Below are 24,881 nucleotides of genomic sequence, written 5' to 3'. Positions count from 1 at the left end.
ATGATGAGAGGATTAAAAATGCATTGTTTTTTAATAGCATTTCAAAATTACTTCTGCTGGTTCTCAATATAAGCACTTAAGACACTGGAAAGCAATTTTTTATAAAAATAAATAAATAATAAATAAACAGATAAACATTTTTTATCACTTTATTGATGCAAATTACTGAACACAAAGCATGAATATAATAAAACATTACAGGTCAATTGCTTTATATTTAAGCAATTTTCAAGCATTCAGATTTGAACAAACAACTAAAGATGACTATCTAGACAATTAAAGAATTCATAAAAGTAATCACTTTATCAGAATGAGTACAGCTGAGTGAAAAACAATTTCTGTACTTATAATAGGCAACTCCAAGAGCAAGGCAAAGAAAATAGTTGGTATTCAACAAAGCACTGAAAAAGCAATAAATGTTGCCGGTGGGATAATTTACATTTGATGTTTTCTCTGTGCAATATCTCACAAGTGAGAATTAATACTGAAGACTTATTCACAGTCGTTGAGTCCTATCATCACATAAAAACGTACACAAAAAATATCTGGTAGATTGCTGTGGGCTGATATGAAAACGTAATTTGCAAGAGGACTGTTGTTCACAATGTCTCACCGAGGAACCGTATCCCGTTCCCTGTGTGTTTAGTAATCCCTGACTCCATGGGGCTTTCTGTCCCCTTTCACCTTCCCATTTCCAGTAGTGTTTCCTTGATGACTGGTGGATGTTCCATCGGAAGTGCTGAAAGACATAAAGTATGTTTATTAGAGTTTTGTCAGAATCAGAATTGTTTCTAGACTCAAATCTGGGTTCTTTGTTTTTGTTTAGACTACGTCCGGATCAGATCCATAACGATGGTCAAAACAGATGGAGTAGATTGCGTCCATCAACACCCCCCAAGGCTTCACAGTCCTATCCTGGGACTGTGAACCTTCACGAACCTTCCTGGGTTCGACATTTCATTCGGTAACGTTAGACAGTTTTGATTTATATGCTGTTTAATGATCACATGAGCTTACATGTGCATAAGCAATGCTTATATCGCTTGTTTCTGCTTCTTTTTTGGATCCAGAGATTCTGTACTCTTTCAGAAGATGTGTAACACCACCCCCTACCTTATAACAGTGAAAATAGCCATAACATTTTGTCAATGCCAGGGAAGCGTTGTCTCTTAAAGCCATAGACAGTAAAAGAAATGGACACAGCGACCCTATAGACTTCGACGGAGACTTCGAACGCACAGAGCCATGTCCACTGAGGTATGTATGATACACAGAAGGCTAGCATATAAATGTTTAGATAGTGTATGTGTGCAGTGCTGTAAAGCAATTCGTTACATCGTGAGACCTGATATCACGCGATACTTCCTGACGCTGAGGCTGGCGGCCCACCGGGACAAAGTTGCAAGGGTGGTTTTTCCGCTTACAGGCGCTAGGGGGGTGCGAGAAGACCACCATTCAACCCGAAAAAAGTAATATAACCATTCCAATGACTCAGAAGCTGTTCAGTTAAGGTAAATTAAGCTAAAAAAACTGCATAGTTCCCCTTTAAATGACGGAAAATTACATCAATGGCGGGGAAAGAGTTTAATATCTGCTAACACTTTATTTTGATGGTCCCCCAACACATTCTATAAGTAACTTTGCAAGTACATGTCAACTTATTCTACTAACCCTAACCCTAATTTAACATTTAACTAATACTCAAATGAGAGTTAGTTGACATGTAGTTGCAAAGTTACTTATAGTTAGTGGACTGTCTAAAGTGGACTATCAAAATAATCATGGTTTTCAGGATTACTAGAAAGCTTACAGCAGGTGAGTTTGATCTAAAGTATGCAGTAAAGTGGACCTCGAGGGCCAGAGTTGAGAACTTCTGATCCAGACAACCATACACAAAATAAAGCATGTGACAGGATTTCTAGTAAGAGACAATCATTTAATTAATATGCGGTGAAGAACTGTGCGTGGCGAATATAGTATAATATGTTTTAAAATGTAATTTTTCCAAGAGAAAAAAAGAAAAAAGAAAAAGTAGCCTATATATATATATATATATATATATATATATATATATATATATATATATATATATATATATATATATATTAGTAGGAGAATTTTCAGAAGCAAAACAGTTTAGTTGCTCTCATGGGAGATAATGTGAACACTAAAGGAAAACATGAAAGTTAGCCATAATTGGTATCAAACAATTGAAGCTATTTATAAGGAGATGTTCATTTGAATAAGGAAAACAAATAAAAGATTAGTCACCAGTTAATGTGTCCTGTGTGCTTGCTCTCATCTGTCAGGTTGTTCAGCTTGTAGTAATCCAGGAACGTCCGGGCCACGTTTCTACCCAGCTTCATGTCTGTGAGAGGAAATTAAGGGGCCTTCCAGAACACCTTACACAGATAACACTGACAGATCTACAAAACTACACAAGTTGTTTCTTTGATTAGAAAAAACTAAATATAAAGTGACCTTCATATGCATAGATATTAGTCTTTTGACTGTTTTATAGTCATTGGTAAAAACTGTGCTGGAATTTTAGAGTCAAACACCTTGATCCCACTCCAGCAGCCTGTCTCTGAATTCCTAAAGAGACAGTCGACAACAAAGCAATATTGGAATGCCTCCAAGGCCCCGGCACGGTTAGAGCGTCGGATCCCTCAGAACCTTTAAATCTCTGTTCTGACGTGCCACTTTTAATTGAAAAATAAATAAATAAATAAATAAGAGCCCGATTTTCTCCAATCTCGCACCAACGCGACCATTTGCAGTAAATAACTGGCCAATACCCAGCAGAGCAATGCGGAGAGTAAATAAGCGGGACAGGCGAGCCAGCGCTCAGCTCCTCGTGAGGATAAATCAAACGCCTCTCAGTCAAGTCAGCCAAAAGGAAAAAAAAAAAATGCATCTCATTCCTGCAGTTACTTACAGCCAAAGCTTTATTTAAATTCATGCATCTACTCCACAACACCCCACCCCACCCCAAGCCTTTTTTCCACCGTGCCCACGTTACAGAGCACATCAATTACCAAAAGCACTGCATCAAAGAGCTGTGAGGGCACTTACAATGCAGCTGAAAGAGTGGGAGCCGTTTAAATCCAACATCCACAAGCCAGGCGAACGTTAAACGGAAATCATTTTCTTTTAACCTAAAGGAATAGTTCATCCACAAATGAAAATTCTGTCATCATTTACTCACCCTTTGTGTCGTTCCAAAACAAGACTTTCTTTCTCACAAAAGAAGTTTCAAATAATGCACTGGCGTGGCCATTTTTCCTTGCAACTACAAATAATGTGGACTGAAGCTTTCACAAAAGTAGTTCATATGACTCCTCTGATGCCACAAAAGAACAGTAACTTGGCCATAAAAGAACAGACTGAACCAAACATCTTTATAGGTTTTTTTTTTTTTTTTTTTGGCAATACATGAAAAGTGATGATGTCCAATTAAACAAATTATTGTTTTGTGGAGGTCCTTGTCCACAAAAGTGGTCTGAATGATTCATTTGGACTGATAAGGTTTTCGAGTTTGACTCACTGACTCTGTGATTTGATCATGGTGGTTAATTTTCATTGAAGATTATCATAGCTTTCATTTGTGTATGTTGCTCACAAAATATAGGAAATATAATGCAGGAGTCATATAAATACATTTGCTTTAGCATGTTTTTTTAAGCTTGAATGCTCCAAGACTCCATTCATTTTTGGTTTGGATCAAAGTTTCATTTTATAGGCCTTTAAACTGTACATTTGAAGATTTCAAATAAACGCGTGATTGTGTGATATAGATCATACATCTATGCGTGTTATGGACTGTGATGGATCTCTGTGTTGTGGGACACTGGCTCAGAATAGATGTTCCATCATGATCTGATAAGGAAGGTTTTCTCCATCTGTGTGTTGTGGTTAACCGTCTGCTCTTTTGGGGCCGGACACTGTTGATGAATGAACAGAGAGGTGTTATTTTTCACCTTTGGCTGTCAGCCTTTAACCGATGTTCTGAGATGACATGTCTGACTGTCAGGGCTGTTGGAGTGAAACAAGAGCCCTGGAAGAAAAACAAGGTGCAAAGCGTTTCAGTCGTTTTTTATTTTTATTTTTCCAATTTCTTCCAACAGTCAAAAATCTCCCTGGCCACATAAATCCCGAGGCCATGGCTGGAATCCTATTATCCAAAGCTGTTAACTCATAAACAATCCCTCTTTGATGGGAACGCACCCACCTAAAGACTTTGTCATGTCTCATGCATGTAAATGACACGCACATATTCGCACCCTAAATGACAATTCAGTCCATATTCGACTCTGATTTACTTATGCACTACTGAGTTATTCATAACCGCATCAATCGCCAAATATAATATGAACATTTGTCAGTGAAATAAACAGGCGCTCAACATGACCTTGATTAGCAGAGAGGTCAAAGCATCTGTGTTTAAACCTTCCATTTTGGCTCTCGGATCCAGCCGTTTGCTCATCACCCCCCTGCTCTCTGTGGCCTTGACAGCCACTGCAGTGTATGGAGTCATTCTGGGTTCCATCCCTCACCCAGCGGGATGATGGGAACTCTCTCCATGACTCCAGCCCCTGTCTTCACACCCCATCTGGCCAGGGCTGCAAACACTCCAAAAACAACAGCTATTTTTGGATGCCAGGCAGGGAAGATGGCACGGTTCACTTTGAAAGGATGACACAGAAGACATGGCATGACATGGCATTTCTGTTATGTTTCTAAAGTGCACTATATCGATTAATTAAGAAATAGCATAAAAAAATATCAAGAAAATGCTCAACTGGTTTTGCCTTTTATGCAAAATGTGAATAATAATAATAAATAATAATAATAATAAATAACATAATAATAATAATAATTAAAATAATATTATTGAGAAAATGTTTAAAAAAATGAAATATTGAAAAATATAATAATAAATATAAAAAATTAAGATAATACTCAGCTAAACTGAAGTTGTTAGTTTTAAAATAGCAATGCAATAATATTATGATGCAAAATTAAAAACAATGTTGAAATATTAAAATAATAAAACTAATAATACTAGTACTAATAAAGATAATATGAGTTATACGCTTAAGTATTATTAAAAGTGATTTTTTTAAAAATAATAATAATAATAAAATAATATTTTCATGATAAAATTAGACAAATCTATTTTAAATATTAAAATAATAATAATGACAGATAATATTGATAAATGAAAAGTTGTTTGTTTTAAAATAATAATAAAAATAACTTTAAATAATCTGAATAATATTATTATGAGATAATTACAATAATACTGTGCAAAATTAAAGATCTTTTTGAAATATTACAATAATAATAATAATAACAAAGATACTATTATGATAAATGAAAAGTTGTTTGTTTTATAATAATAATAATAATAATAATAGTTTTTTTTTTTATAACAGCATTGTTTTAGAACTTATCAGAATAGAACAGACCAGCAACCTATTTTTGGTTTGCGACCCAAGTCTGGCAGAAGTATTAAACATTTACGCCAAAGCCTCAAATCTCTCTCAACCATGACATCTTTGCTTTGACCTCGTGAAAAGTTTCATGCTTCCCCTCTATAAACAGAAACTCTTCCAGCCTGTGTGTGTGTGTGTACGTGGAGCCCTGACAGAAATAGCCAGAGACCCTGCCGTGTGCAGATGGCCTCTCCACTTGTGATGTCACATCATACCCATTTTAAAAAGGAAATATGTGATGAGGAAGAGGAGAAGACTTCATCAGCATCACAGCTGTGAGCGGGACTCTCCTGCGCTCTGATTGGCTGTTGGCCACATCCCAGCAGCAACCAGAATGCCTAGAACAACTTGGAAGCAGGGGGAAATGCGAGGTACTGCCAGAACGTGGGATGTGGCTTGTGGAGGGCTGGAATTTTTTTTAAAAATTCACCGTTCCACCTGGACGGTAGACGAGAGCTGTTGCATAATAATGAGGCATGAAGGTTAGGCATCGTGTGGTGAAGTGGTCACGATTGCAAAACAGAAGCCAGACGGCAAACATCACAAGGCAGAATTACACTTCACGATTAATCACTGATGTGAGAGGAATTATAATAAATGGGAGGAATTTTGTTTAGAAGTAAACAGTTTAACAAAATGAAAATAACCATATAAACCACATGTTTTCAGTCATTTTGTATAAAAAAAAAATGACTTGGGAATTACATGCGTTCTCAAGAAAACTAACATTTGACTATTTTGTCAGGGGTTTCAAGAGGTTACAAGCCGTTCAGTTAAAAAATCTGAAAGAGAACATCTCACCCACATCTCCTCCAACGTGAAACGTATTTGGCCTTAATGCAATCAAGAGTGCTGGATCCTGCACAAATAAATAAGCTGTTTTAGGGCACTCAGTCAGTGATTCTTCTGCGTATTCACTGGCTGAGTTCACCATTGTATCTGTTTTAGCCTACATTTCACAATTTTTTTTTAAGAGAAGCTGCATATCTTATATCTGGGAGTAACATACAGCTATAAAATATGCTAAAAACATTTAATACCATAAATAAGAAATCTCGCCCCAAATTTGATTTGATAGTGGGACTTTTCTGCCATATTTTCAAATGTTTTTGTCATCTGCATAATTAAATATAAAGCAGATTATATATTTTTACTATACACATGAATAAAAATACAGCAGTTCAAAAGGCTTTACAGTCTAAAATCTCAGCAGGGCGCTTCACACCATGTTGCAAAAGTCTGGCGGTTTCAGTTAACATATTAATATGCCCAGATTTTTCCCAGATATGTCTTCATACTGTGCAGCATATTGTGCAATTTTTAAGTGTTTTTCATGTAAACCTGATTAAAATACAGCTAATTCAATGATTTCTACATAGAAATTCCATCAGAAACTGATATGAGATTAGTTTTGCTCTTGATTTCAATATTGCATGCATGACACATTATCAAGCAACTTTTCAAAAGCTTTTCCTAAAGACAGCTAAAAAAAGGTATTTACAAATTGAGGTATAGAGCCTTCTGCGACTTCAGTTTCCCGTGGGCTTAAATGGGTTAAGCAGTCCGTGTCATTGGTGCGTGTGAGGTTTTTAATGTCATCGCCAAACACTCGGATGTTTGGATCGATTGTCGTCTTTGTTGCGACTCAAGGACGGGTCTCCAAGGGGCTGATGAGATGAGAAGGAGATGGACGTTTCCATGGCCTGACAAATAATTTGTTTACCGGATTGTGTATCTGCACGCAAAGGCTCTCACACAGACAAACGGACAATGATGGCCCAATGACAAGGAACAAGGCACCCCGGTCTGGAGCCGGCCGTGTGTTAACAAGCAGACAAATTAGGGACAAGAGTGGCATCAATACAGTGGAGTGACAGGCCTGTCACCAGGGTGTCACAAAGTGCCAATTAACAATGCTAATTAAAACGGTAAACAAGAGCACATAAAGCACGCAGGCATTGTCTCCCCGCTGCTCAAACTCCCAGTAAGGACCTTTTGTCCGGCCTTTGTAGGGCGAGAATGAAGTTAACTGCTGTAGAGGACAAACACAGGCTTTGGAGTTTCATTTGGCAGGAATCCGAGCAGGAAATTTTAATAATGCTTCATAAGTGCATCAACACTTCAAGTGTATCCATGTATTTAATCAAATACATCAATGTGTCTCACACACACATGCATCTAGACAGTCTGCGGCATACGCAATGTAACTTGGCAGACCACTCACGGCCATTTTCCCATCAGAGACGGCCCTGTTGTAGTGTTAATAGGGAGGAGATGACCATGGGCAGTGGTGCTAAAGGGCTGAGATAAGCACTCTAGTATGAAGTATTGGCTTTAAGAGCAATGCAGAGGTTCAGTGGCTGGATTAGCCACAGGCCGGATCCATCTACACCCACACAATCAAATCCATTTCATGCCATAAAGCTCTCAAAGACCAGAACACTGCTCTGATATCTGATGACCTCTCAAGACAATCTACTCCACAGATAGAGAGCGAGAGAGAAACATATCCATTCCTTCATGACCATTAGAAGTTTCTTAACTCACACTGGAAAACACTGAATCCATCTAAGCCCATCTAAACCATCAGCCAAAAAGTATAAAAACAATGATCTGACTGAAAACAGACAACATTTTTCCAAACACTGAAACCAAAAATGAAATTTCTGTCATCGTTTACTCTTACTCATGATGTTCTAAACCTGTATGACTTTCTTTCTTCTGTAACATCATTTTGAAAAGCTTTTCAACTGGTATCTGTCCATACAATGAAAGTCAATGGGGTCCTAAAAGCATTGTGGTTGTATGGACAAATGATTTTTTTCAAGATTTATGTACCACGTCAGTCATACAGGTTTGGAACAATGTGAGTGAGAGTAAACAATGACAGAAATTCATTTTTGGTTTCAGTGCTTGGAATGATGCTATAATGCAATCATCAGTTGCATCAGGAACACCAGTTGTCTGTTTTCAGTCAGATTGTTTTATACTTTTTGGCTGATGGTTTAGTTGGGTAAATGATGAGTTAATGATGACAGTTCTATTTTTGGGTGAACTGTCCGTTTGAGTGTTCATAATAGTAAGTAATTAAAATCTTAATTTATCACTGCTGCAGACATGCTACAGTTAATGAGGCATTACAAGCATTGCAGAGAGAAAGCAACTTTGAAAGCTATTAGCTACTCACATTTTTAAGTAATTTAAATAGTCAAGTTTTTTAAATGAAAAAAAAAAAAAAAATCTCAATACAAGATAACAAAAAGTAGCCAACTACACTGAAGCTGACTTTTGAAATGCTATTATTTGGTATTCAGAATAAGCCCTTCTCTTTACTGCACTTCTGCCAATCAGGCTATTGTTCGGCTGATCTCATGTCAGTCATTGGCAGTTAACTTGAGGATCAACAGGCTACGACTGATGTTTAAGGCAGCTGCCTGATCTGACATTGTGCTGGATCACTTCATATGTACGGGCCATTCTCAAGACAGCACTGCAACATTTAAGCTTGCTGGGTCCAAACCGAAGCGTCTGACATTGAAGGGCGGTGCTTGATTGAGTGGGACTTTTATAGCTTAGCCCAGGGATAACAGCTCTCTCAGTAGCCGTCTGTTGCCTAAAGGACAAAAGAAAATGGCACAGTCGCCATAACACGGCGCGTTTTTTCTCTCTCACGCTCCTTCTCTCTCCCTTCATTGATGACGAGAAGTAGAAGACTTGTTAACCTGTCAGACGGCAAAGGGCAGAGGCAAGATTATTGTGAATGTCTCTCTGAAACATTCTCCATGTCAGGTGTCTAGAATTAAGCTTAATGCTAATCTTTACCCAAAAAGCTAAGCTTTAATCTTAACATGTTGTTTCGTTCAAACACCAAACCCTTAAATGCCATCGCAATTCTAAAGCACAGCTTTGATTATGTCATGGAAATTTTCACACAGATGTGATTTTGCCAATAGGAGATGTTTTTGGATAATCATTTGTTGGTCCTGGAACAACATTCCTATATAGACTATCTGAGAGAAATTATCGGTTACTTTAATCAGTTTGTCAGGTTTGGGCTGGTTAACATGAGAAGTTAGCCCTTGCTGGTAGATAGCTTACCATAATTAGGCACATAGAAAGTTAACTGATTAATCATTGAACAATAAACTATTAGTTTTTCTGACCAATGCAAGTGGTTCAAAATAGTAGTTTTAAACTGAAACTGATGGGTTTACTACGTACAGCATATTACATATGTATACACGAAGGTGCAATATCCGTCTTCCTCTCGCTTATGACGTGTACAGCTAAAAAATCCTTAATTTCATCCATTAGATGACACGGTCTTGCTACTGTAATTTTAATAAATCCCCAAGCAAACTTTGATTATGCCATGACAAACATCTTCAGAAAAGGGCAATTAAAATGGATTCCAGCATGGACAGCGCACACCAGCCATAGCATGTCTGTACCATGTCTGCTAAACTCAACAAACCAAACTTTACTCAGCATTTTCTGAAGTTCTTAGGACGGTGAGCTCTGAGACATCCATACAAAGTGATTTGAAAGTCACAGAGTGAGCTCGCTCCATCAAAGCATCCAGCTGGGTGTTGAACGAGATCCCAGACTCACTCGGCGCTCACCTGCTTTCGACACTCTAATGATGAAGCGTCATCAGAACTTCTCTCCCACTTTTTCAAATGAAATTGGAACAGCAAGATTTGGACAAAAAGCATCCCATTATCCCTCATCAATTAAGTTGTTTGGTTGGAGATAAATGAAAATGATTGCGGTTAATATGAGGAAAGTGAGATTACTAACAAAAGTAAATATCTTTCGTTAAACTGATGGTTGACAACAGTTCGGGCTGTCCTATAGCTCAGTGATTCCCAATCAGAAGTATTTAGAAAGATTTTGATTTTAAGAAACAATATAAATAAACAAAAAAATGTTAGGGTCAGATTAAAATAATTTAAAGGGGTCATGAACTGAGAATAACATTTTCCATGATCTTTTGACAGTTAAGAGTTTGTTAATGCTATAAAAATACCCTGTAAGTTTCAAACCTCAAAACTTCCTTATTATTCCAAAAACTGCTTTTATTGAAACCAAGGCCAGAAAACGACAGAATCTAAAAAGTGGAGACGTCACAGGGCAGCGAAAGACCGCCTTTGCAGAAGAATATCAACGCCTACGTCTACATCTACATCACCACGTCTTTGGTGCCGCCCACTGGAGAGTTAGTGAATAGTTACATGAGAACAAGTAAAGATCGACACAGGATCAATACCATTACCTTCCAAAGGATACTAATTCTAGAAAAGTGTTTTTTTTTCAACTATGTGAATGTCTCAGCAGTGCATTATTTGTTTGTATTCGGTACATTTCACTGTGGATTATTTGGTAAATTTCGGTGCAGGCTTTGGAAACGATATGGATCTGCCAGCAACGCCACAAACATGCAAGTAATCATGTTTATTCTAATGCCTGATCTGTGATCAGTGATTTCTGATGTATAACTATTAAAGTTCAGACAGATTATCTCTCAAAATCATTCAATACTGTTTATGCATTAGTAAATGAAACCAGTGACTTCAAGTCGTTTCTCTTAGTAGGATGAAAATAATCTTATTTAAACTGTGATTAAATTATACACAGAAAGCGATCAAAGAATGCTCCCTTTCCAATCGCCCAAGCTGTCAATCACACAGTGCGAGTTTATCTGGACACCTGCCAAAACTCGTTATGAAATCAATGACGCTGTTACACAGTACAACAAAGCTCTTATTGTATTTACATCGTGTTTGCATTGTTATTTGGTGAAAGCATTCGTGAGAGTGCAGAAATTGCGTTGCAATGATGAGATCTCTTCATTCACGCGATCAAAAGACTGTCTGTCATCTGCTCAATGCTCATCACTGCAACCTCTCATGTGATGGAATAGATCTAAATACTTTAAAAACTTCTCACTATTTGGTAATCTCGATAGCTGTAATAGGAAAAACATAGTAAAAGTATTCGAGAGATTTCCACATGTAATGCTAGCTATTTCATATGCAAACATGCCAGCCAATCACAGCAGTGGGCGTTTACACTGAAGTCTCACAGCAGACACGCCTCTTCAAACAGAGCGTTCAAATCAGAGGCTAAAATCAGGCTTGGAAAAATGCCTTTTATTTCTAAATTATGAAAAAAATTGTATGTAAAAATCATACTAACATTACTAACAGGGCACTCCAGGAAACATTATAAAATAATAAAATAATCCAGTTTATGACTCCTTTAAATATATTATGTACAAAATATTGATAAATTAAATAATGTACATATTATACAAACTATAACAAGTAGGTATATTACTATATATTATATATAAGTATACATGTTTCAAATTTTTATGATGTTTATTTTCACAAGTTCAACGCTAAGTTCCTATTTAAGGTAGGCCTATTCAAGTAAATTATGAGTGTAAAGTAACACATTCAACTTGGTTTAGATAATACACAAGACCTTATAGTGCTACAGCTGATGTACACATATTCATTCAGGGCTTGTCTTACTAAAAGGTCATTTCAAACCACTCTCTATGCGGTCAATCTAAATTCATAAGAAGTCATAACCACCTGCAGCAGTTTCTTACAGAGGCACCTTGCCGCCACAGGCATTAACCAGCTTATAACGCCTGGGGGATGCTGTGACGATGATAAAAAAATCGGTTACAGGTTAACAGCGACCGAATCAGGCATCCATCATAAATTTCTTCAGTTTTGCACGACATTACAGGTGGTAAATGTTAAATCGTTAAATGTGCAAAATTATTCCCTCAGTGCCGCTGCTCAATATTCCCGATATGCTCAGTATTCTATAATGAGAAAAAGGTGAAGCAAAAAATGTGAGAAATTGAGCCATTTGACTGAAGGATCTTTCAATGTCTTTTGTCATGAATGCAGCATTATGGTACATGGTGAGATCTCTATCCAGGTGGTGCCACTGTCAACATTAGGAGTACATTATGCATGTGTGTATGAGTGCGTGTTTGTTTAGTGGGGTTAGGAAAGGTGAATTAATTCCTTTGCAGGTAATTATAATGTTGTCAGTGTTTTCGTTTTTACCGGGGAGTGAAGTCATGTCTGTAAAGGTCTCTGCTGATAATTTGCACGCTCCATAGACCTGCCAACCGGCCTGTAAAAAGTGGCATGTCACATTCTGGTAACCTCTTTGCCCCCAATCTTTGCACTACATGCCACGGCAAATACCCTTCCACTACTGAAGGCAGACACCCTCAACCCTCACGTGCCCCACACACAAACTAACACACACCCTCTCCCAGTTCTACAACGTAATAACCTTTTAAAAGTCACACCATGTACAGTTTTTCCTCGATTGTTTGGCCTCTAAAATCCATTCTAGTCTAGACTAACATCTTAAACCATGCAGGGGGTTTCAAACTTTTTAATGCCAAGGACTCCCAAATATGACGATCCTCTTAAAAAATAAAGGCAGTTTATATTTTTAGACTCATTGATGTTGTCATTTTACTAAAGCCAAAAGAAATTATTCAAATATTATCTGGAAAATATTATTATTAATTCAAATTAATTTTTAATAAAAAAATATTTTGTATAGTGCTTTTCACAATAAATACACTGTAAAAATTGATCAGTTGACTTTACTTAAAAAAGTGAGGAAACCTGTAATAAACCATGCGTAATTGAAAAAAATTAAGTTATGTGAATTTTTTTACTTCATCATTTTAAGGCAAATAGTTTCCTCACTTTTAAGTCAAGTAATCACTTTTTACAGTGTAATGGTCTCTCTGAAATCTCTGAAATATTCAGCAGACCCCAGTTTAAAAACCGACTTTAAATTCAAAGTTCTGTCATGAAACTCTAGATGGCGCAGATAGGTCCTATCTATACTTCAGAATCAGATAGGTCCTTAACTCGACATGCTTGCAATCACATCATTCTCTATAGGGCACAGCTGATTGGTAGTGGTGGGCAGATTGAGGCTTCGTGGAACACTGAAACAGTTGAAGCAAATGTTCCGTATTGTGTCTTGAGTCTTCGAAACAATCCGACACCCGTCTCTACGGTGACCCCTAGTGGTCAGAACAGTATAAATGCAACAAAAACCTGGGCCAAACATGCATAAAAACACCTTTTACAAATCTATTGCAAATTTTTTATTGAAAGTAAAATCTTTCAAATGAAATGATCTAATCATCTAATAAGATTATCAAGTGTCTATATGTTCTTTTATCAATCATCAGGGTTTGTTTTGTTTGTTCTATGAATGGCTCAGCTAAACAGGCCATTAAGAGACTAATAACATTTAATTATTTTACTAATGTTTAATTAAAATGTCTACAAATGTATAAAACTGATCAGAGATCAGGTAAAACCCACAGACACTTGTTCATTGACTCCTCATGATTCATGGATTGACAGAGATGAACCACTGAAATTTCGAAGTGTTTTGAAAAGTTTCGAAATAGTTATGACGTAATAAAGCCTCATTTATTGAAATCACGTGACTCTGGCAGTTTGATACACGCTCCGAACCATTGATGCGAAACAAAAGATTCTTAAAGGTTTCGAAGCTTCATGAAGCAGTATTTCGAAATTGCCATCACTACTGATTGATTGCCATCACAACCTTCAAATACTTGGTTAGTATTTTCTGTAGCAGTTGTAGCGTGCTTTCAGAAACCCCCCAGCTTCCCCAGCTCCACCTGTATAGATCTGCTACGGGTAATTCATGTATGCTACTGTATATTGTGCAGCAGCAGCAGCATGTCTTACTTGCTCATAGCAGCGTGTTGTTTGTGTATTGGCAGTAGCAAGTCCCAGACTTGCTCTGCAGCAGCATAGCAGATCTATTCCGCCAAGACCAACCATTGTCATATCCATTAACATGCCAAACACTCAGAGATCTGTCATGACAGAACTACCTGGTGGCAAGATCTTTTCCTCAAACATCCATCGTAAACACAAAATCAAAATGGTACATTCAGTAAATGTTTGAAAAATTGGATTGGATTATTTCTTACCTGAAATTTATGAAGATGATTACAGTAGCCCTGCTTCCAAGTTTATATATATATAAAAAATCATATAAAATTATTATAATTATTATTATAATATGTAATGTTTAATAATATCATTAATACAACACATTTGTTATAATAAGTAAATATAATTTCTTATAGATTGTGCTATATGTTTCTTAGCAATTGAGAAAAATTCTAATCTATATTCCTCTCTTTGTGTGTATGGCTGTACATGTGAAAGTCAAGTTTAAGAAACTGTCATTATACTGAAACATGTCGAAAACTGACTTGTGAGAACAACATTTAAAGTGGTTCTCACTGTATTAAAGGCTCATAAATGTCTGTGTGTGTGCCCAGATGTGTACGACAAAGAGTGTGCAAATGATCTCCCACTAAAACATGCAAACGGTTCCAGGTTTGTACCGAACATCTCCCACAATTCTTCCCGTCCAGAGTGGCAGGTTCCTTTTTGTTAGCTTGTGTTTTGCACACACCTAATAAACAGCACAGCCCACAATCAGCTTAACCTGTCGCTACTTCACGGCACAGATGTTTTAAGTGATGGGTAAAAAAATGCTGTTTCAAGGAGAGAGGCCTCACAAGTAAGTTATGACTTTTTTTGTTGTTTCTATCATTTCTCTGTCACTAAGGGAAAATAATCTGCAGGGTTGTGGAGTAATTCTACATGGATGGGTTTCTTATTACCGCGACTAGAGCGGCTGGGCCTTGGAGATGACAGCCCAGCGAGGCAGCAGGCGAGTGGAGAGAAACAGTGAAAGCGATGAGGCATCAGTCAGCAGCTTTACTGCTCGCTCTGAGATAAACACCCAACAAATAAATAAATTCATGCAAGAGAGGCCTGTAAATATGAGCATCTAGCAGCTGGGTGCATGACAGAGTGATACAGGGGTGAAATGCTCACACATATGACCGCGCGCACACACACACACACACACACACACGCTCATAGTAAAGTTCAGCGAACCCTTTTCCTATCACTAGAGGGCACTTAAGCTACACACATATCGGGTTTGCACAAAGACACCTTTTAGTCATGGAATTCACTCCTTCATATAGAGCAGCTTTCAACCTCAGATTCAGATATGAATCTGCACAGAACACCCTGAAAAATCACCCACCATTTCCCAAAAGCTCTCTTGTTCTGTATTGCTGTAGAAAGTATTATCTTTAAAAAAAAAGGCATGGCTATTTAGGCTCTTTCATCTTATTCCCTGTTAATATCTTAGCCTCTGTTATTAACTTAGCTGTGAATCCTTCACTAATCATTCGTTGAAAGTAATATTATTCCTTCATCTGGTCAGTGCTGGTTGCTGTGCAGTTGCTAGCCGCTAAAGTGTTCTGGGTAGTTGCTATGGCATTACTAAGCAGCTACTATGAGGTTGCTAGGGTATTTGGGTGGTTGCTAGGGTGTTGCTAACAAATTCTTGGCGGTTTCTTAGGCATTGGTTGTTAAGTTCTTCTGGATGATTGCTATGCAGTTGCAGGGGTATTATGGGTGGTTGCTAGGGTGTTGCTAGGGCATTCTTGGTGGTTTCTTAGGCATTGGTTGTTAATGTGTTTGTGGGGTGATTGCTATGCAGTTGCTGGGGTATTCTTGGTGGTTTCTTAGGCATTGGTTGTTATGATTGCTAGTCGGGTCACTGTTCTTTTCACACTGCGTGACTATCCAGGGTAACATTCAGTTGCTGGTGTGTTCACACTGCACGATGTATCGGCGACAGGTGGTTTCACACTGCATGACTTTCAGGAGGAAGAATCGCTGACAACTTCTGTCTGGTCCGCAAACTACGTTTCGCAACCAAACACACGCGAGAAGTGATAAGGAAATAGCGCAAAATCCCGCGTGCGTAGACCGCAGTTCTTGCGCGACACTGAAATTGTTATTAAAAATGATAGCCTGCAAGAAGCTTGCGATCCAAATTGTCTGTGCACTGATTTGCAGTGAAAAGGAGAAAAAGAAAAACATATTATGCATGATGAAATGGCTGGGAAGACAAGGGGAGCAAGGACTGTGTGTTCTGCAAAGAGAGTTGGGGGTAAATAAATAATTTTGCAATGTGCTGCTGTTGCTGCTGGTCAAGCAAATGTCTGTGCTTTGTTTCTGTTTGATATAATTGTAAATATATCTATTAAAATACTGAAATTGTGGCCTATAACTCCTCCCCGAACTCCCCGCTGCTCTGTATCTTGCTCTCTCATTGGCTGTCGGTCATCGCCGATGTAGTTTTCAGTCAGAACACTTTCACACAGCAGGATTTTGAATCGCCGACAGGTCCAGATATTTAGCATGTCAAATATCTCACGGGCGTCGGCGACTCGTCGGGCGATTCTCTCAGATCGTCTTTGCTCATTCACACTGCGTGACTGTCACTCGCGTGAACGAGCACCAATTAGCCTGTGATTTCGGGCATTTGTCTGCGATTTCTTAAAACCTGTCGGCGAGCCAAAATCGGGGCTAAAATCGTGCAGTCTGAACTCGGCATAAGGTGTTCTGGGTGGTTGCTATGCGTCTGCTAGGGTATTTTTTGGATGGTTTCTAGGCAATTGCTAAGGTGGTCTGGGTGGTTGCTAAGCAATTGCTAAGGTGTTCAGGGTGGTTGCTAGGGTATTCAGAATAGTAGCTAGTCAGTTGCCAAGGTGTTCTTGGTGGTTGCTATGGCAGTTACTATGAGCTTGCTAGGCACTGATAGGGTATTCTTGGTGGTGTCCTGAGCATTGCTAAGGTGTTCCAATTAAAGGAAAAAAATATTCCCTAAATGAGTCCAACTGGTACTAAAGTCCTAGAATTGCCCCTAATCAAAAAACGGAATGTACATCTGCTGGTGTTTGCTCAGAAGTAGGTTTTAAAGCAGGATAAACCTTAACCCTTAGAAATCACCCTGATTGTTGATGAAATTGGCCTTATTTTCACACTGAAACATATGCATTATGTTCTTATGAACACACAGATACTCACATGGACACGCTCACACCACATCCTCATGACACGACTTGGCCAGTCGACGTCTCTCATGCGTCTAACAGCCAACTGGGTCAAAGCCTCACTCTCTGATAATGATTCCCAGAATAATTAAGAGATCAATGAGTAAGCATTGCTCTTGGTAAATAAGGGGATGGAGTTGTACGACTGGCATGCAGCTTAAATGCAGGGAAGAGAGCCGAGCTTCAATAATGTGACATAATCACCCCAGCCTTCATTATCGAACCGTGACACCACCCAGTATGTCGCTCGGTGCTCCAACATTGGAGAGATAATTTCAGAAAGTAAGACGGCAGCACAAGTCATTGGCTTTTGTCTACGGAGCTGCAGCATCGATTCGAGAAAATCGGGTCTTTACACCAGCCATATGTTCCTCATGAAGGGGAAAATTCAATGAGAGTGGAGTTCTTGATCGTTCTAGTTGAATCAAGACTCTTTAGGGAAGATACAGTGACTGGGGTGTTTGCTTGTCACTGAACAAACCAACTCACAAACAACTTATAACCAACAGGATCCAGTTCCTCTTCAATACCTCTCTGTCAATAAAACGACCTGTGGTTCCTATATCTAAAGACCCAAAACGTGATCAGTTCACTATGAAACAGAACAAATTTGGAGAGGTGAAACAAAATGAGAAGTTCGTCCTTCATCTGTTCATTTTATCTTTCAGACAGCAGGAGGTTTCAGGGTCAGAGATACCTGAGGAGAACAGAGAGAAACAGAAGTGTGCAAAGTCTATAAAAACTGGAGAAAACTATCTGTTAGAGTTCCCATTCATCTCAATGCACACTGTCCCAAATCCTTCACTAGTGACTATTTTGAGATGTGACGTGAAAGGTAGCAGACCTCGCTCAAGAAACATTTCTTATAATCAATGTTGAAAACAGTTTTGCTGCTTACTATTTTTGTGGAAAGCATGATACTTTTTTTATGATGCTTTAATTAATAGTAAGTTTAAAAGAACAGCATTTTTAAACATTATAAATGTCTTTACAGTCACTTTTGATTAATTTAAATGCATAAAAAAATTGAATAGTACACTAAACAAATGGTGTAGGATTTACTTTGAAACCATTTTCACTCAGAAATTGCTATTAAATTTCAAGTAACACACTGAATTAAACGTATATATATATATATATATATATATAATATATACATGTTTATATATATATTTGTTTATATATATATATATATATGTTTATATATATGTATATATATATACAGAGGGGAGAACAAGTATTTTATATACTGCCGAATTTGCAGGTTTTTCTACTTACAAAGCATGTAGAGGTCTGTAATTTTTATCATAGGTACACTTCAACTGTGAGAGACGGAATCTAAAACAAAAATCCAGAAAATCACATTGTATGATTTTTAAATAATTAATTTGTATTTTATTGCACGACATAAGTATTTGATCACCTACCAACCAGTAAGAATTCCGGCTCTCACAGACCTGTTAGTTTTTTTAAGAAGCCCTCCTGTTCTACACTCATTACCTGTATTAACTGCGCCTGTTTGAACTCGTTACCTGTATAAAAGACACCTGTCCACACACTCAATCAAACAGACTCCAACCTCTCCACAATGGCCAAGACCAGAGAGCTGTGTAAGGACATCGGGGATAAAATTGTAGACCTGCAGCTTGGTGAGAAGGCAACAACTGTTGGCGCAATTATTTGAAAATGGAAGAAGTTCAAGATGACGGTCAATCTCCCTCGGTCTGGGGCACTATGCAAGATCTCACCCCGTAGGGCATCAATGATCATGAGGAAGGTGAGGGATCAGCCCAGAACTACACGGCAGGACCTGGTCAATGACCTGAAGAGAGCTGGGACCACAGTCTCAAAGAAAACCATTAGTAACACACTACGCCATCATGGATTAAAATCCTGCAGCGCACGCAAGGTCCCCCTGCTCAAGCCAGCGCATGTCCAGGCCCATCTGAAGTTTGCCAATGATCATCTGGATGATCCAGAGGAGGAATGGGAGAAGGTCATGTGGTCTGATGAGACAAAAATAGAGCTTTTTGGTCTAAACTCCACTCGCCGTGTTTGGAGGAAGAAGAAGGATGAGTACAACCCCAAGAACACCATCCCAACCGTGAAGCATGGAGGTGGAAACATCATTCTTTGGGGATGCTTTTTTGGGGACAGGGCGACTGCACCGTATTGAGGGGAGGATGGATGGGGCCATGTATCGCGAGATCTTGGCCAACAACCTCCTTCCCTCAGTAAGAGCATTGAAGATGGGTCATGGCTGGGTCTTCCAGCATGACAACGACCCGAAACACACAGCCAGGGCAACTAAGGAGTGGCTCCGTAAGAAGCATCTCAAGGTCCTGGAGTGGCCTAGCCAGTCTCCAGACCTAAACCCAATAGAAAATCTTTGGAGGGAGATGAAAGTCCGTATTGCCCAGCGAAAGCCTCGAAACCTGAAGGATCTGGAGAAGGTCTGTATGGAGGAGTGGGCCAAAATCCCTGCTGCAGTGTGTGCAAACCTGGTCAAGAACTACAGGAAACGTATGATCTCTGTAATTGCAAACAAAGGTTTCTGTACCAAATATTAAGTTCTGCTTTTCTGATGTATCAAATACTTATGTCAAATACTATTGCAATAAAATGCAAATTAATTATTTAAAAATCATACAATGTGATTTTCTGGATTTTTGTTTTAGATTCCGTCACTCACAGTTGAAGAGTACCTATGATAAAAATCGGCAGTGTATCAAATACTTGTTCTCCCCACTGTACATGGACTGAAAGGATACAGCCATCCTCAGTGTACGGCACAGGTGAGGTGGTTCCTGCTGTCAGGTAGCTGTAGAAGGAGACCTCCAGCGTGTAGCAGTACGACGTGTCGTCCAACAGACCACCCAGGAAGCGTCGGCCGGTGCCGGCCTTGACCAGATCACGGTTAAACGTTGTACTGGACTGCACAGAGACACACAGATAATACAACAGAATGATTAATAACAGTAAAACAGAGAGAATAGAGAAGAACAATAAGACTTACTTGGGAGCAGGGATGTTTTTTTAGCTTTTTTTGAGTGGGGAAACCATGAAAACATAGCTGTGATTGGCTGATAACTCTTTCAATGCCCGCCTATCTGCGTGAATGGGTCAAACTAGTGGAAATGGATGGAGTAAACAACTCGCCTACTCAGAAATCACCACGTTTGATCTCGTTTGAATATAAATGAACTTGAAATTGCTTGGGGAAAAAAGATGTGTGAGTGAGCGGTTTTTTAGTGAGCACTCAGCTCGGTTAAATTAAAAGGGCATCTCCTCCTTACTTGCAATGATCGTGACACCTGCTATGTTTACTGAGGATTTGTTGACTAATGGTCCAAAAAGAAGGTGACTAAATAATACATGAACAACAGTCAATATTAACAAATAAAAGCACAAATATGCTTGTTACACTATTTTTGTATATAGTTATTATATATGCAATGTAAAAACTGTTAAAAATGCTTGAGACTTTGATTTGACATTTAGTAGTATTATATTGCATTATTTATTAAATAACTGACTAATGTAGAAGATTTTATTATTTAGAAAATAAGTAATTTAGCTATATATTTGTACACTATTATTTCCTCTGTGTGTGACTTTGGTTTGACTTTTGGAAGCCTGAAGATAGGCCTGGAATGTTGCTGCAGAAGAAAATCCTATTTTAGTATGTCACATGGTGGTACAAGACCTTTACCCAAAAATATCTATAGGGTGTGTTACCATCTTTGGAAAAGGATGTATGGTACATATGTGTGAGCTGAGCACAGGTCTGGAGTGATCTTCTGCAGGAGATGCTCGGCTTTGTTGTAAAATAAAGTCTAATATTTCTGGCATCAAAGATCTCTGAGAAGTGATTTCACAAAAGAGAGAAACCACAACAACAACTATTTCAGTATCAAAGGCTATGTTCATAGCAAGAACACAGTGGAATCAATCAATAAATAAATTAATAATGAATAACTTTATATATAATTAAAATGATTAAATCTAAAATAATCTAAACATAAATTATTTAATAAAATAAAATATAAATAAACATGAACAAAGATAAAAAAAATATATATATATATATTATAGTAAAAATAATATAAAAGAATAATGAATTGAAAATAAAAGAATACAATATTGTTTGTGTGTTGATGGTCCCATCTCTGGTGTTACACTGCACTAAAAACAAAAACCAAGAAGGGACTTCATAAGACCACCACAAACACACACTCATAAGATATCAGCAGCTTTTGGAGAATGACAAAAAATAAAAATAGCACAATAGTTAGCCTGAAAAGTTAGCCCCCCCACAAAACCGATTTTATTGTACACTAGGCTCAGAGTTGCCACAAGGAGGAAGCTATTGATTGGATTTAGAAAACTAATTATGGATCGCATTGGATTGGCCTGATAATTTATGCCACTTTGTCCATTACAAAAGTACTTAAGTTTGCTGGCAACTTTTCCTTGCTCTCCACTTCTCCTGCAGTTGTGTGCTTGCTTACACTGCACTTTCTGTGCCTTTCCATGGCTCAGCTATAATGGCTGGTAAATGTTTGCTTTTGCCCAAGAAAAGTGACTGATCTAGTGTCAGTGTGACGTGTAGCTGGTGGCTAAGCGCAGTTGAGACATGACTCTCTCCAGAGGCAGCGCTCCCTCAATATGCCGGATGAACTTTGGGATGGCTGTGTGCTGAATAGGCAGAGAGAGAGAGGGCAACATGCCAGCTGGAGACCTACCCTCTATGCCCTCCTGTCACCACACACACACACACACACACACACACACACAGACACGCGCACACACACACACACAGGTGCACGCGCACACAAACACACACATGCACACAGACACGCACACAGACACACAAAACAAATGCATAACAATGCTTCAGAGAGCTTAGCTTCAAAACACACAATGTATTAGATCCACAAAAACAGAGCTTAACCTTAAACTGAGCACGCAAACACACACTCTCTCGCACACACACAGAAAACCCAAACAGCATTTATAAAGAATCATAAATAATGTGGTGACATTTTTTCTGTGAGGCAGAGAATATTCATAGGCTGTGAAAAGCGGCTCTTTGTGCAAGTATGAGAGAAGTCTGCAAATTCTAGATGGGTGACTGGGCAATAAAGGTTAGTCCTCTGCCCGTATTCTGCTGGCTGAGCTACTGAAATGTCACACTTCCTGCATGCTGAAGGTCACTGTTGCAGGCTGGAGGAACTGCATGCTGACAAAGAGAGCGACACCGAGCATAAGGGGCCGCAGGGAGGGGAGAGGGGGACCTCCACAATGGGACCATCACTGGTGTAAAACTGTAGGTAAGCAAAATACAACACTTTGTTGAGGTCACACACAAACACACACACACACACACACACACACACACACACACACACACACGCACAACTCCACCCTCCAGGAAACAAGCACATCCATCTGTCCATCCATCGACTTGTCTATACATTCATATCCATTTCCATTAATAGTAATTTTTTATCCATCCATCCATCCATCCATCCATCCGTTTTTCTGTCTACCAATCTATTCATTTACCCATCTACACATCTATCTACCCATATTTCCATCCATCTCTCCATCCACCTACATATATACTCATCTATTTACCCATTTTTTCATCCATCCATCCATCTGTCTGCCCATCCATCCATCCATTTTCTGTCCATTAATTCATCCATACATTATAAAGGCCCTGATACACTTCAAGCAAAATCAAAGAACAGACTGGTGTAACTTCATTTCGAACAAAATCAAGCCAAAATGAAGTTTTGTGTTCGTTTCGGGAGTTCGAAAAAATCTTGCCAAAGCGAACTTTCTGGAAAACTACCATAAAACATACAAACATTTATCTATTCATTATCAATCAATCCAACTTCTATCCATCCTTCAATATCTGAATTTATCAATCTATTCATCCTTCTATCCATTAAATATCCATCCATATTATTTATCCATTTTTAACCATCCATTCATCTGTCCATTCATTTATTTATCTATACATTACCTATCATCCAAAAGTTTATCTATCAAGCTACTATAAATTTTTACTTTTTGCAACCATCCATCCTAATCAAAACATCATAATCATAATGATGAGATCCTCTGGAAACTATAATGGAACCAAATGAAAAGAGGAACAAGAAAGAAGAATGGTAAAGGGTGGAAGGGGTGCAATGAGCTGGAAGACACATCATTCCAAACGATACCTCTGAATACAGACGAAAAATAAACCAGAAGTAAATTTGTAAACAAACAAAAGCAAATAAAGAACAACCAATCTTCTTGATTCATGCTATCCCATTTTGACATTGAAAACTGTGTGGAAATTACCAATTAATATAGCTGTCAAGTGAAAAATGAGAAGGGGTTGAGAGGATTCGGTCTGTGCCGATGAGCAGACGCAATAATATCTCTCCAGCTCTGTTATGAAGGCACTGGGTGCACGGATGGTTCATGTATCTTTTTAGACGTATATAAGCGTGTCTTCATCAGCATGCGGTTCCCGGCTCATCCAAAAGAGCTTCACCGTGGCAAATGGTTAAAGTGGCTCTGCTCCTCTCATATAGACACCTCATCAGCAATATTGAGTCTGGTTATTGTCTTGCTCTGCAGAATTGAAAAGGTTACTTGCCGGCACCTGGAAAAATAGCTTGTGTTGATGCACTTCATCTTGGAAACAAAAAATGTACTAATTTATGGGGTGTATTGAATTTTTGGAGAAAATACCAATAACGTTTTTCCATGCGCCGTTTGCTAATGAGTATAGAGCTAAGAGTGAAAAGGCTGACGGAGATGAAATTCAGCCAATGATTTTCTTTTGCTGAAGAAAAAAGGAACCTATCAGTGTAATGGCAGAGAGAAACTTTAATGATCTCTGGTAACGTCATGCGCAACATTACGCTGCCATTCCTAATTTTGCATCCTACATGCAGTCACACATAACACAATAGTAACATATTAACAATTTACGAGATATTTCACAGTATTTTTCAGAAATGAGAGTTAAGATCCTTTCACACTGAGCGTGACATGATAAAGGCAAACAAATCGTCCAAGGAACGGAGGTTGAGATTGATCGCTCCATATAGGGATCTATTATTTCGATTCAAGAGCGCCATTGCCACGTACATTTGTGTTGCTTAATCGCGCTCAGTGAGAAAGGCCCTTAAATCTGTCAGAGCCGTGGCCTAGCAGTTAACGCCGCATATGCTACAACACATTAAAGGGACAGTTCACCCAAAAATTTGAATTCTGTCAACATTTACCCTCTTGTCATTCAAAACTTGTCTGATTTTCCAAGTTCTGTGGAACACCAA

At 38.5% G+C, this 24,881-nt stretch overlaps 1 protein-coding gene across 1 annotated transcript in view; it reads right to left on the bottom strand.

The window, feature by feature from the left end:
• Window positions 1-133: 133 nt before the first annotated feature.
• The window catches only part of agbl4 (AGBL carboxypeptidase 4), a 335,062-nt gene continuing 310,314 nt past the window's right edge, over window positions 134-24,881 (bottom strand). Inside the window, exons 11-13 of the mRNA XM_084086490.1 lie at window positions 20,304-20,466; window positions 2,272-2,368; window positions 134-739 (exon numbers count right to left, since the gene is read on the bottom strand). Of these exons, the coding sequence (XP_083942616.1) occupies window positions 643-739; window positions 2,272-2,368; window positions 20,304-20,466 (357 nt within the window). The 3' untranslated portion in view covers window positions 134-642. The remainder of the gene's footprint in view (window positions 740-2,271; window positions 2,369-20,303; window positions 20,467-24,881) is intronic.

This window comes from Abramis brama (assembly GCF_963993115.1).
Source record: "Abramis brama genome assembly, chromosome: 16".
NCBI classification, from domain to species: Eukaryota; Metazoa; Chordata; class Actinopteri; order Cypriniformes; family Leuciscidae; genus Abramis; species Abramis brama.
This window is presented reverse-complemented; position numbering and strand designations above follow the sequence as displayed.